The 14,124-nt window shown below is 35.2% G+C and overlaps 2 protein-coding genes and 1 non-coding gene across 4 annotated transcripts; 1 reads left to right on the top strand and 2 right to left on the bottom strand.

The window, feature by feature from the left end:
- Positions 1–582: 582 nt before the first annotated feature.
- Positions 583–1,347, top strand: LOC107790802 (ferredoxin-like). The gene has a single exon (XM_016612771.2). It carries the CDS (start codon positions 628–630, stop codon positions 1,060–1,062), a length of 435 nt encoding a protein of 144 aa, XP_016468257.1. The 5' UTR covers positions 583–627; the 3' UTR covers positions 1,063–1,347.
- Positions 605–9,433, bottom strand: LOC107790801 (MLO-like protein 4). 2 transcript variants are annotated; one of them, XM_016612770.2, is made up of 15 exons: positions 9,218–9,433; positions 9,066–9,123; positions 8,513–8,739; positions 8,308–8,424; positions 7,876–7,936; positions 7,522–7,613; positions 7,046–7,120; positions 4,184–4,269; positions 3,831–3,880; positions 3,713–3,753; positions 3,461–3,634; positions 3,340–3,375; positions 2,683–2,750; positions 2,281–2,341; positions 605–2,192 (listed from the first exon to the last, which is right to left on the bottom strand). In XM_016612770.2, the coding sequence occupies exons 1-15, from the start codon at positions 9,341–9,343 to the stop codon at positions 1,761–1,763; spliced, it is 1,704 nt and encodes a 567-aa protein (XP_016468256.1). In that variant the 5' UTR covers positions 9,344–9,433; the 3' UTR covers positions 605–1,760. The 2 variants fall into 2 exon arrangements, with proteins under 2 accessions (XP_016468256.1, XP_075080561.1); XM_075224460.1 differs by lacking the exons at positions 9,066–9,123; positions 9,218–9,433 and adding an exon at positions 8,828–9,040.
- Positions 9,434–10,014: 581 nt separating this feature from the next.
- TRNAG-GCC (transfer RNA glycine (anticodon GCC)) lies at positions 10,015–10,085 on the bottom strand. The gene has a single exon. It is a non-coding gene; the product is annotated as a tRNA-Gly (tRNA).
- Between the last annotated feature and the right edge of the window lie 4,039 nt (positions 10,086–14,124).

The following is a 14,124-nucleotide window of genomic DNA, read 5'->3' as shown; positions in this document are numbered from 1 at the left end:
CAACCACTTTCGTTGCAAACTACCAGTTGATAACCAGTAGTTTTAGTCATCATTGCACAATCACCATCGGCCATCACTGCACAAGCAACCTTCACCAACCTCAACTATCACTATCCACCACCTTAGTTACAACTATCAACGCCGATCACCACTATCTTCATATACCACTGCTGCCAGCTTTTAGAGTGTGCTATATCAAACATATACCTTTTACGATACTATTTAAATCAAATTTTCTCTAATATATGTAATTATTATTTTATTTGAATGTTATATTTATTACAGTAGTATTTTTAAATGAATATAGATTTAACTATCAAAATCCAGATATAATATCTCCCTAACAGCATAGCTTTTTGTTTTCCGTTTAAATTGTGGTTGGCAGGGGAAGACAGGACAAATTAAAGCCACAAGCCTTGTGAGAATGAAAGGCTGATATTAAAGCAGTGACAATCACATTCACAAGATAACTGGTGAATCCTGCTAAGTTGATAAACTGATAAAGCTAGCCATACACTATTGACACGTGGAAGATAAACCTCTCCAAACCACACTATTTCCACAAGCCCCCTCTTCTTATATCCTCACTATCTCAAGTGAGAGCAGAGCAAAGAAAAAATTGTAAAAATGGCCAGTATTTCAGGTACCATGGTTAGCACCTCTTTCCTTCCGAGGAAACCAGTAGTGACTAGCCTGAAAGCCATACCAAATGTTGGGCAAGCTCTCTTTGGTCTTAAATCTGAGAGGGGTGGTAGGATTACTTGCATGGCCAGTTACAAAGTGAAGCTTATTACACCAGAGGGAACAGTTGAGTTTGATTGTCCAGATGATGTTTACATTCTTGACCAAGCTGAGGAAGAGGGACATGAGCTTCCTTACAGTTGCAGAGCTGGTTCTTGCTCTTCTTGTGCTGGAAAAGTTACAGGTGGAAATGTTGATCAGTCTGATGGAAACTTTCTTGATGATGACCAAATGGCTGATGGATTTGTGCTAACCTGTGTTGCTTACCCACAGTCTGATGTTACTATTGAGACCCATAAGGAGGAGGAGCTCACTGGCTAAGCCCCTCTCATTATTTCAAAAAACACTTTAATCTGTTTGATGAGCATTTAATTTCATATGTAACTCTTTTGTTATCATAAAAGATGCAATGTTGCAACTTCAAGTCAATGACTTTGATTTGCTTAGTATATCAACTTTCATCTCCTTATTCCCTGTTTTTAGATGCTGATGATGTGTTAATTTTCATGTAGATTTAACTTGTCCCAAATTCACCTTAGGAATCAAATTTGTACACCAATGAAATGGGATATGGTTTAATAATAGTGGCCAAGTGGTTTGCCTAAATTTGTCTAGTTAAATTTTTTTTGGCATAGATGCAAAATGTAATCCATGTCCAACCAAGAGAAAATTGGGTCTATCTTATCTTATCTTGTCACATTTTGCGAGATTAGAAAATTACCTTGATTAAGGTCCAAGATAATACTTTGTTACATCACCCTAGGGCTATTTACGATTAGCCAGTTAGAGTGGTCTTTGATGCGATTATTGGTTCTCATGAGAGGGCGCAATTGCTGCGAGCAAAGATGAAAAGATCCAACTGAACAAATTTCCATGTAAAATTGGGCGTATATTCATCAAGACTGTTTCATTCCTAATCTACCTTAAACCTAGAGAAGTGTTCTCCATTGCCAGATAGCAAAGGCAGCAATAAATATTTGTGTCTAGTGTCTGAGTATGGAATTGCCAGATTGAAAAATTCATGTCTTTTGAAACAGATCAAAGAGAGTATCTGGCTTGCCTGCCTCCTCTATATCAGTAACCAGAGGTTCAGATGAATGCCTCTCATTATCCGCATTCTCCTCTGTATCATTGGCCAGATGTTCCGATGAATATTCCCTGTTAACGTTTCTGAAGGAAAGTTCATATGAGGTTTCAACAATGCAATCTTCTTGCTGATCATTTGACAGGACATTCTCATCTAGGTGGTGAAATGAGCCTCTAGAAGAACATGGAGATAAAGTTACTGTTGCTATCTCATCAATTGTTGATCCTAGGGAACACGTTGATCTTGTAGTGATAGAGCGTAAAGCAGCATCTCGTTTAGACTTGTCCTTTACTCTCTTACACCAACTGTGAAGTGATTCTCGAACACTTTCTGCAACGAGAGCCTTTCCACACCGCGAACCCATCTATAATCAAAACAATTGTCATTAGCCTAAGACTAGTTTAGTGGACTGTTGACATTTCAATAATATAAGAATAGAGAAATAGAATCACCTGTGAGATAATTACGTTTAAAGGAACAGTGCTGCGGCTACACCAGAACTGCACAAGAACCCTGTTCAAAGAGTGCGGTTTTTGAGTACCAAATAGGTCTACTAATATTCATCATACACTACATGTTATAAAAGATATATTACGGATTCTATTTTAATGTTCAATGAGTGCAGCTTCTAGGTACCAAAAACATCTTCTAAGGATCCAATTTTTTCAGTACGTACATGTTTCAAAAGGGTCACAATCTTTATTCAAGTATCTTTTGCACTGCATGTTTACCCCATAGGAAGAATGACGGAGAAGTGAGATTAGACGCTACTGTGGTGAGAATTGAGATCTACGTGCAAACAGCTCATATAACGATAAGTGAAAGGGGGTAAAAGTGTATATTAATTTACATACCCTGAAATCAATCTGATAACAACCATCGCATGGTTCTTCATAAAGCACGCCCGTTGCTCGAAACCCCACTGCACAATTCGATTAATACTGTTATGAAATGAATCATCAATATTCTTCTCCACAGAAATTAAAAATAACTTCTAAGCCAATACAAATACATGGTTTCATAATAACAACAGCTTGCATTGTATGAGTAGGTAGCCCTCCAAAAAGTGCAAATATTAGTTTTCTGACATTATTTTCATGTCAATAAATCACTTGAGCATATTATGTTGAAGAGAGTGTGCAAACTGAACTTGTAATTTTCTCAGATAAAAATAAAAAGAATTCAACCAAATAGAGAGAGAGAGAGAAGTGACCTGTTTGTTTTCATTTCTAAAGCATTAAGAAAATGAAAAATTGATAAAAAATGATAGCATAGGGGAAGAATCCTCAACTACCTGAAGGGAATCCAGTCTTATTAAATAACTAATTTAAGGTTACTATGATTGAACCATTAAATGTCCGACTTTGGTTCAAGGGATGTGTTGTTGTCTCGTCATATGTAGATGTGCATAAATTCCTTTCATACTGATTATCCACTCCACATTCATTCATTTTTAATTAGCAGAAGACAATGTATTAATCTTAAACAAGAAGAAAGGCAATGAATCTCACCAAGGACCAGATAAATGTTGCCATTTCAAAAGCATTCTGCGTACACACACAAAAAAGATGGATTCATTTGTTTTGCATGAAATGAATATTGAACAGTGAATCGAGTATAAGAGCTATTGACCTGAAATGATATGAACTGTATTAACCGTAATAGTATCTTCGGTTTCCCAAACCAAAACAATTCATCGCGTGGCTTTACTTGTGTTCCAATAATTAGTGGATCCTTAGGCTCTGCAATTTCAAGTGCCAACACAGAGACTACATGCTGTAGTTTTGTTCCAACCACCATCACAAGCTTTGGCACAAGAAAATATATAGTAGATCATTTCATATTTCAATTAGGTAACGGACCAAAGAAGGTAGGCGGACTTACAATGGCAGGAACAAAAGAAAGCCAGAAGTAGATATCAAGACCTGCATTATATATGAAACATCACTCTGAAACTTGAACGAGCCAAAAATGATGTTTTCACATTAGAAAATTTAATTACCATGAATATTGATGAAGATGCATATGATGGCATAACTCCAAAGTAGCCAACTGCAAAGTCAGCACAACTATTCTAATTAAACACCCATTTCTAGAAGAAGCTAGCATCAAATAGCAATAGAACTACATCGATGAGATTTCCTCTTCTCTTTCTTTGATCCCAACAACTTAGAACATATATACGTTTGCAAAAATTTGCCCAAAACACCTAGAAACATTTATAATATACGTCAACATACCCTCAGGTAGGACTTTTAATTAGATGTTATAAGATGAAGTGTCATAATTACTGACTCAAAATATCCTCCCACCTATTGTGAACTAAAATGATCTAAACAAATAACAAAAACATACCTGATCCCTACAATTTCATAAAATTCATCTTCCATGCTACGAACCATGTACTTATGGAAATTGTAAGTAAGTGGAAGCTTGTGATTCTGCATGTTATAGAAGCAAGAATGAGGCAATGCAGATAAATAGTCTGATGCAATTGAATTTTGAGAGTAACAGCCATTACTGCTTCTTGTTGTGAATAAATAATAAAACAGCTGTAAATGTGTCCTCTTCTCTCAATATCATTAATCTATATCTATATATATATCTATATATATAAAGGAGGGAAAAAGAGTGCTGACTTGGCACCTCTCTTTGGCCAAGAAAGCTAATTATCTTTTTTCTCCTTTATTTGACTTCTTTCCCTTTATTTCTCCATTTACCTCATCTCATTTTTAATAGCCCAAAAGTAGTAGGAGTAACTGTTAAAAAATGAAACGACACTTTCCAATTCTTATAATGCAATCTTTTTGTTTTCCTTTAAAGCAGTAACGGTTACATGTACCGTTTCTTCTACTAATGTGTTACTTTAAAAGAAGAAAAAACTTCAAGGACACTTTTATTATTATGATAGCACCTTTTCCTGCTAAATACCTTTCCCTCGGCACAACAAATTAGCGGCAAGATAACTTGCTATGACAAGCACCAAATTCACTTATCTTCTCTCTCTTTTTGGAGGATTAGGATTAATATTATACGTGCCAGTTAGCCTAAGATGGTGATCTAGGTGTTAACTTCCTCTCAAGTGTTGGTCGTAAATCTGTGAAGATGATGCATACAAGAAACCGTAAAAGGGTGATTTTTAGACTGTTGAGGAGGAAAAAGGTAAGAAGAAGAAATCAAGGAGGTCTCTCATGAGTCGCATCTAATTAACAACTAGCAGAAGCCTATCCGGTTTGCAGACAACCAAATTAAGCTGGTTACATAGGAGGAAAACGTCTCTTTCTACAGAAGCTTAACTGTGGCTGGGATTTGGGAAGACTAACTGTGCGGTCAAGCACTTCTATGTTGAGCGGTAACTTGAATTCAAGGTAATCCTCTTCATGTCTGTGTAGTAGGACTATAGGAGTATGTTTTATGAGAGGTCATGTGCTCAGAATATGTATTTGTCTTTTTTCTTTTATTTTCTGAGAAATTCTCTTTTTGTTTGGTTACTTATCTTTGTCTGTGGGTTTGCAAAATTCTGATTTCTCCCTTGAGTAGATAATTTGTTTGGTTCTATGAATCTATTTGGGGGAGAGGGGTGGCGGCAATTTTTCTATTTTCTTCCTCAAGTAGGTTTTGACCAATTTGTTTCGGAGTCTAAAAAATATATAAATTTAATTTTATTTCGTTCACTTTTGTTAGAGAAGAAAATGGAAATGATTACTTATTTCTGCCTAAATTGATTTTAATTTTAATTCTAGTGTGTTTCAACTAATCTATTAGATTGGTGAAGTACTTGTGAACAAAATGGACATGAGAAAATATTCCCAAGTTTAGTGAGGTTAAATTATTTACCGATTTTTTTAATTTCTCTTTTCTTCAATTCTGTTTGCTTTTTGGGTTTAAATGAAATGGGAATTGTCTTTGGGAATTAGCTAATATAAAAACATCAAACTATTTTGTCATGTTAGAAATCATGAAATGAGGTGGAGTTACATATATAGTTTTGAGATGAAATTTAAAGTAACTTGAGAATAATTTTTTTCCCTTGATAGTTCATCTTCGAAAAATGAAAAATATCTCGACAGATTTTGCTTAATGTAAGGTACCTTAATTTAGATGGAAATTAAGTTTGCTTCATACTGATTGTTTATATGCCCTTGGCTTTGATTCCTTCTTCGTCCATTCTCTTAGACAGGAATTAGTTTGGTTGGTGGTTACTGGGGATATAATAAGTTGTCAAAGATAGAAATGATAAAGAATATTGCCTCAATAGTATAGAAATTAGTTGATTATTGCTTCATTTCCATTATTTCACTAACATCTACATAAGAGAAGGTTTGATTATAGTTTTTGAGAAATAACGTCATTACGTCAGGATGTATATTTGGTCGAGACATAGTCACTTTAGAGAAAAAAAATTAAACCTTAGTAGTTTGGCTTGTGTTAGAGGTGAAATTCGCAAATACTAATATGGATACAGTTTTCTAAAATGGGTTAAGTGAACTTAATTTGAAATAAATGGTTATAGAAATTAAAATTAACTAAGAATGCGGCTAATGATAACAAGGACAAAATTATTCCAAGGCATATGCTAATAACTATGAAGAAGAGTGATGAACCGAAAAAGCTTTTTGCTATTATATTGTTAGTGTTGCACATCGTACTGTTCATCCAAATATCGATCCCATGCCCAAGAAGACTTTCTTATGACAATCAAAATATTAGTAATATTTATTATGCCTGAATTAACCGAAAGGTATGCTGCTTATGAGTATTTTGTTTTTCAATATCGAAGATACTGGATTGCTTATCATTTCATAGATTGATATTCTTTTATAATCGCGCATATTCACTAGTTATAGTATATTAAGTTGGTATTCCAAACAAATAGAACAACCTTTTCCACAAAAACCTCCAAGCAACAAAATAGTACAAGGATACTGAACTTAAAGAACAAACAGAATTAGAGCATTCAATTTAGTGTTCAGAGATTAATCACTTAGCATCAACAGCATTTTCAAGATTTGCTTAAAGTTTTCGTAAAAGGATAAACGTGGCAATTCGAATGCAGCTGCTTAAGCACGTTGAGGGTGATGTTCGACGAATTTTAACCATGTAAAGGATAATAAGCATTTTGCCTCTTCCCTTCCCTCCACATACACAGGGGAACTGAGATATTTATAAGGAGAATAATCTAAAGGAATGAAGTACCAAAAGAAACTGAATACCTACAGTGATAAAGCCCAATCTCAGTGCCAAGTAATCTGACTTTTGAATTGAAGTCCTGAACTGCCTTAGAAAGCAAAGCTGCAAGATTACAAAACAAATGTATGTCAAATACATATATGTAGAGCTAATCTAAAAACAAATTGCTAAAATAATATTCAAGACAAAATGTATGGGAATTTGTTGTTTGCAAGGGAGGCTGACAAGTCTCTGTCTTAAGAAATCAATGGACCAATTGAAGAGGGGTGAAGGGAACAATTGACTGTAACAATAGTTTAGTCTAATACAAATTGAAAATTTTGACAAGAAGATAATATTTCGGCGACTTGAAAAGAAGTCTAGTGGCCGGTGTCCAAATCCATTTATAGTTCATTAACCTATGCGGTGACAATCATTTCCCCTCCTTGTGTTAAAAATCAAGATCCTCCTCAAACTTTACAAACGAGTGTATAATGTTGTTGCAATATGGCTAGAGCTATTACCATCCATATAAGAATTCGACTCCTACTCCATGGATGAGAAGCATGATGCAGAGCGAAGGTGGATTGTCGCCTCATCTCCTTATTCTTTGGCACTAAAAATAACAGAAAAAGATAATACAAGAATGATATGTAGAGACACTACTTAGAAGCTCAGCTCTATGCTAAAATATCAGAGCACATGTTTAATATTTAAGACAATTCGCGCAATCAAATTGCATATATGTTGAACTATCCATATTAAGTTTCCTTAAAATTCGTATTTTGTGCAAGTATTAACTTATATTTTTCGCTCATTCAGAAAGAGGGTGAATTTATATTGTGTGCACGTAGTTTATTATCTTCAATTCCACGTACCTTGTAAGCTGTTCTCTGTCCCAGAGCTCACTTGGTTTTCCCACTTCCTCCAACTGTAGATCTACAATCAAATTCATCAGGAGAGAATAATTATCCTGCATGCCTTAATTTCAAAAGCACAAACAAAGAAGAGCATGAACCCTGTATATAGGGGTATCATCCGACATCACTTAGACAAATAACTTCACAAAATATATAGTAAATAATACTACTGTTATTCAAAACAACATGTATATATTTATATGTATAGACTGACACTATTTGAGAATAATGCAAAGTAAAAACATCAATTCGATACAAGAAGTATCTACCGCCCTAAACCCAAACTCACATACAAAGTCGAATTGTGATAATGAGGCGACAAAATCCTATGTACACTACTGTTGGTTGCATAAGGACTCTGCCTATAAAAGCTTGATATGGGAACTCTACCTTACTCATGGCCAAGCCCACAACAATACAACTGTACAGGACATGGGTGATACCAAGAACAAACAAGAAGCGGTGGAGCTGTTCAAGACCTTCATATGAGACAAAAGGTTCGCGTCCCTGATGTTAGTTACAAAAGATTGTCTTTAGAACAGTAGCAGAAAGCATCATATATTCGTGTGCAATACGAATCAAGAAAACAACTTACCTCACCACATTGATGTGATGGTTGATAAATTCCCTTGGGAGGAATATCAGTATCATTTGAGAAAATGGAGGAGCGCGACAAATGGATTGTCTCACTCGCACTGTCATAATCTTCTTGAGAACAAAGGTAGAATTTACTACTGAAAAGGGATGAATCCACACAAATTTGAGAAATCTGCCTTGCGCATTGTCCCAACAACAAAGAAATAAGCCCAAGCAGCATCAGCTCTGTCCCAATAATAATCAATTGAAACAAATGATAAATGTTGAAGATACAATTAAATAAATAAATGTGTGCAATCTATAACAACTTAACCTTTTAGATGAGTCAGTCACACAATTTGACAACTTATAGCCCTTCAAGTAAAAAAGATAAATGAAAAAGATCATAAAAGATCTTGAGAAGAGAAGCATCATAATTGAGCATTATATGAAATTGCAAGCAAGGATCTGTTTGTTCATTTCTAAGTAGAGGTTAAGAAAAGAAGTCAAAATCTAACAAATCGTCGCAACGTAAGTTGTTCCTAAAAGTTAAAGAAGCAGCAATTGCTAACCTTCCTTTATCTTCTCGACAGAAGCAAAAAGAGCTTTCCTTCTGGTCTTCTTCAACCACTGCATATGTATAAACACAAACCCACAACTTATTAAGAAAAGACTGTCCATTCTGTGCTTAATAAAGTTGAGTGATTGAGTAGCTAGTACTGACCCTTCCAAATCGGTAAATGGAGCGTTGGACAAAAAGGCAAACAAATACCATAACAGTAGTAACTGTTGCCACAGACCATGTTGGAGTTTCCTCTAATGACCTCCCTTCCCTGAAAACTACTTCCATTTCTTGAAAAATTACTACCTACTTTCTGGGAAAATCAAGATCCAGCAAGTGGCTAATCACTGGATACTGAAAAGGCTGGCTACACATTTTTCTAATTGAACGGAGTATAATATAATATTACTAGTACGTACGAGAGATGCACCATGCATGGAATCTTCCTTTTTTAATTTCTTATTAATAATGTATAGTACATGTGGCTAGTTCTTTCTTAATTAAAAAATGGGGAAATTAAGCCATAGCTACAAAATGCGTTGGGAGGTGCTAACATCTTTTGCTTTTGTTTCCCCAGAGTCCGACCTTTTCACATGCAGGCTGTCCCAGGAAGGTACTTCACCCCCCCAACTTCCGGTCTTTGTGCATGCGCCTTACTCTTCTTCAACTTTAAACTCTATGCCATTACTAACTGTCTTTTTCTCTTTATTTTACCCCCTATTTCTTTTTTTCAATCAATTAAAGTTAAGCTGGAATAAAATATTCAGTTGACAGTTTCTTTTCGGCATTGCTGCTCAGTTTTAAAATTAGTTTTAACGAAAGAAACTAAAAAATGGAGAGGGAGTAAGAAATTAAAGCAAAAAAAAGAGGCTCAGATGCGCTGAAATATCGTCTGATGTCAGACTTGGCGAAGACCCAAATTCTCACCAATGGCGCAATTATCTTCACAGCACTCATTATGCACCAGCCGGGAATCGAACCCGGGTCTGTACCGTGGCAGGGTACTATTCTACCACTAGACCACTGATGCTTCTTGTTATAGCATTTTCTCGATAACATTGAAATATGATTTCTGCTATTGATACAAAAATAAAATCTGATTTATCCTTGCATTGAATATAATATAATATGTGTGGGTGGGTGGGGGTAGTTTCAGAGTACTTAGAAGTAGGAGGGTCAGGGGTCAGTTCGACCGATTATTTTATAAAATTTTGTATCATTCCAATTTTTCGGTTATTCTATTATGTATAACCAAAATTGGATTTTTTGAAGTCGTCCCAATCATGTCGGTTTCTCTTCGGTATTGGTACGGTTCGCTAATTTTTTTTAAATGTCATATAAAAGTCATTAATAGAAGTAGAATGAAATAACATACGTACTTTTATACAGCTTAGCAAAACTCTCTAGACATTTTTACAGTTTAAAAGGTGATGAATTAAGAAACTAAAAAGGGTAAAAAATGCCCCCGAACTATTGAAAAAAGTCTAAAAATACCCTTCATCCACCCATTGGGCTAAAAATACCCCTATGTCTACCTTTTTGGTTCACTTATGCCCTTTGACCGTTAGGTCAATGCTGAATTTAAAAAATAATTATTTTATCATCGAATAAAGGTTCACGAACAAATTAAACAAACAAGAAAAGCCTAGCATGAATGAGCCAATGATTTTCTTGACAATAATGTGAGGCGGAAAATAGGGATAGTCCAACGGTTTATGATATCTTCCAAACAATCACTTTGAGATCTTTCTGTTATGTGAAAATAATTAAATTAAACTCATCTTGAATAAAATACAATTTGTGTCTATCATGTAAATTGAACTAGATGCCATAACCAAAAAAAAAAAATACGTAGTAAATTTGCTTCTACATGTTCATTGCAACTTTCATGGAGCTTTTGTTCCATGGAGTTTGATAGAAGTGGGGCCTCTTTTTTTTAGTTGAAATTTTGATTCGGGTCGGATTAGTGTTTGAAGCGGGTTAGTACGAAAAACTGGTAGATATGGGTGGTTCTTTCTAATGGGTTAGTGTAGCACCCGAAAATAATTTCGAAATACTTAAGCGCTATTAAGAAGGTTGATATGCGCTAATTATATTATTTTATGTGAAGACGAGGACTATTAATATGATGGATATCAATTGGATATGATAATAAGTGTACGATGTATATTATAAGTGATATGGGGTATAAGGAGAACCCTAAGTCTAAATCAAATTGGAAATTACATGAAAAACTAAAGTTCTAAATGAGTACACACAAGTCAAGTTATGTGATGTAAAACCTATAAAATGAAAGATCTTCGAGTCTAGTTTCTAATGCTTCAAACCGTTTGTCATTTGGACATTCATACAAGAAGTTATAACCAAATTACCAAAGGTTGGCGGCATGCAGATGCAAAGCATCCGAGGCCACGTCCGAAAGAGAGGCTGGCAGTGAAGTGCTGGCATAGCGTCCAGGTTTTCATCCGAACTTCAAATAGGAGTGAAGTGGGGATGCGAAGCATCCAAGGCCGCATCCGAAACTCATAATTCTAGGCTTATAAATACAAAATCGGGGGAAGAGGGTATTTTGTGTATTGGGGGGTTAGGGTTCTTGAAGTGACTGGGCGATTCTGAGCTCAAAATAGAGATTTATAATTGGGGGAGCCCGCCATAAAGTTTTTGACAAAATAAAGGGTGCAAAAGGAGGTGAGCATATAAATGGTCCGAGAAAATTTATTCAAAATTTTAGATAACTCTTTGAGTGGTAGTAAGAGTTTCAAATTTCATTTGCTCCTAAGTGAGGGAGCGTCTGAGTAAGCAGGTGTCACCTTTAAAGTGATGGTTTATAAAATTAAAAAATAAAAGGTTATAGTTACTAAAAACAAGATGAATGGGGTATTATGAGTAACCTTTATGATCAGAAGGGTACAATTTTCATGAAGTGCTTGTACTACGTTTACAAACTCATTACGAGCAATAGGTACGATGTTCTGTATCATGGATGTTGAAAGTTATTTCTGATAGTCAAGGATTTAATACGCAACTTGAATGTATTCCTACAACTTAGGGACATGTGTTGTTTGAATTAAATTCAAGTATTGTGGAGAATGGGGGAGTACTTTGAATTATGCGTGGAATTATGTGGAATAAGGGAGTCCTTTTAATATGTGCACACTTTGCACGGAATAAAATAGAAGGGGTAATACAATGATTATTCTTAAGTGAGAAAAGACTTCTATACAAAAATAAAGTATGTGAGTAAAAAGTACGGGTTCAAAGAAGAGCACTAATATTAAAAGAGTGCAAGTATCATCGTGGTAATGATGACTCTTGACTGTTGAAAGTTTACGGGCTATGGCAACATGTCTATGGTGCGTATGAAAATAAATGCAATCCCAAATTTTTGATAGAAAAATGTCACATGATACTCGATGGTGTCAAGAAATAAAACTAGAACACGAATGTCCACGAGTAGGTGTCAAACTAGTGTTATGAACTCAAATGAAGTGAGTTGAATTATTTTTAGAGCAAACTTGTTGGTAACAATAGTTATCAAGTTATGGATCTAACATGAGCTCTAAAGGTATGAGCGAAAGTAGGAATATGAAATTATTATATGACGGATAAATCGGAGACAAATATCTTATTAATCTTGGTAAGGAATAAAAGAACATTCCAAAATAGTTTTGATAATTTGTGAATATTAAAAGTTCTAAGTAGGAAGACTTTTATTGGAAACAAGACTCAAAAAGGGCAACAAACTAATTTGAAAGTATTGGTTATAAGAAAATTTTGAGACTATGAGTCGGAATGGATAAGTTTATAGGTACCAAGTGGGAAACATAATTTTTCTCTCACTAAGCATGAGCCATAGCTTCGAGGAAGCTGAGAATTTAGGCAGCATGGATATGTTCCATTCTACATTATGAAATTTGTAAAAGTTCCAATCATAGAGAGATTTTAGTTTACTTGAAGATACTTTTCAGATACAATTTGACGTATGCATGACTAAAAAAAATGCAGGCATGTATAATAGTGATATTGGAGCTATGTATAGGAGCAATTATTGATATTGAATGGCATTCATATATGTTACAAGTTAAAAGTTTTAAAGATATACATTTGATGCACTTATGGTATATGTACGGTCGAGTAAGGTCAAGATGGTACATTATATTGTGTATTGTTGGTTGTTGAGCGATATTGTTATTGGTGCCCGTGTGGGAGCTTATTCTGGATAGGTTAAAGTTTTTGGATAGTCCTAGTTATAGGAGAAGCTCTGCCGAAATTTTTAAGAATTTGTAAAGATAGCCAAATTTTGAGGGCAAGTAAGTTGAGATTTTGGAAAGGAAGTATAAGACCCATGTAGTCATAAGTGCTTATGCATGATGGTTAAAGGTAAAAGGATGGTAACTCTATTCTTATAAGTGACTTGTAAAATATTTGAGGACGAATGGCCTTAAGTGGGGGAGAATGTAGCACCCGAAAAATAATTTCGAAATACTTAAGCGTTATTAAGAAGGTTGATATGCGCTAATTATATTATTTTATGTGCAGACGAGGACTATTAATATGATGGATATCAATTTGATATGATAATAAGTGTACGGTATATATTATAAGTGATGTGGGGTCTAAGGAGAGCTCTAAGACTTAGTCAAGTTGGAAATTACATGATAGACTAAAGTTCCAAATAAGTACGCACAAGACCCAACTTTGTATGAGTATATCTACATATATATAAATGGTTATGTGATGTAAAACCTATCAAATGAACTATCTTCGAGTCTAGTTTCAAACCGTTTGCCATTTGGACATTCCTACAAGAAGTTATGACCAAGTTACCAAAGGCTGGCGGAGGAGCATGCAGATGCGAAGCATCCGAGGCCACGTCCGAAAGAGCGGCTGGCAGTAAAGTGTTGCCATAGCGTCCAAGTACGTATCCGAAACTTCAAAGAGGAGTGAAATGGGGATGCGAATCATCCAGGGTCGCATCCGAAACCCAAAAGTTTGGGCTTATAAATGCAAAATCGAGGGAAGAGGGCCGCATCCGAAACCCATAATGTCATTATATAAATTTTTATTTT

The sequence above is a fragment of the Nicotiana tabacum genome, chromosome 2 (genome assembly GCF_000715075.1).
Source record: "Nicotiana tabacum cultivar K326 chromosome 2, ASM71507v2, whole genome shotgun sequence".
Taxonomy (NCBI): Eukaryota; Viridiplantae; Streptophyta; class Magnoliopsida; order Solanales; family Solanaceae; genus Nicotiana; species Nicotiana tabacum.
The sequence above is the reverse complement of the archived record's forward strand: the minus strand, read 5'-3'. Positions and strand labels throughout refer to the sequence as shown.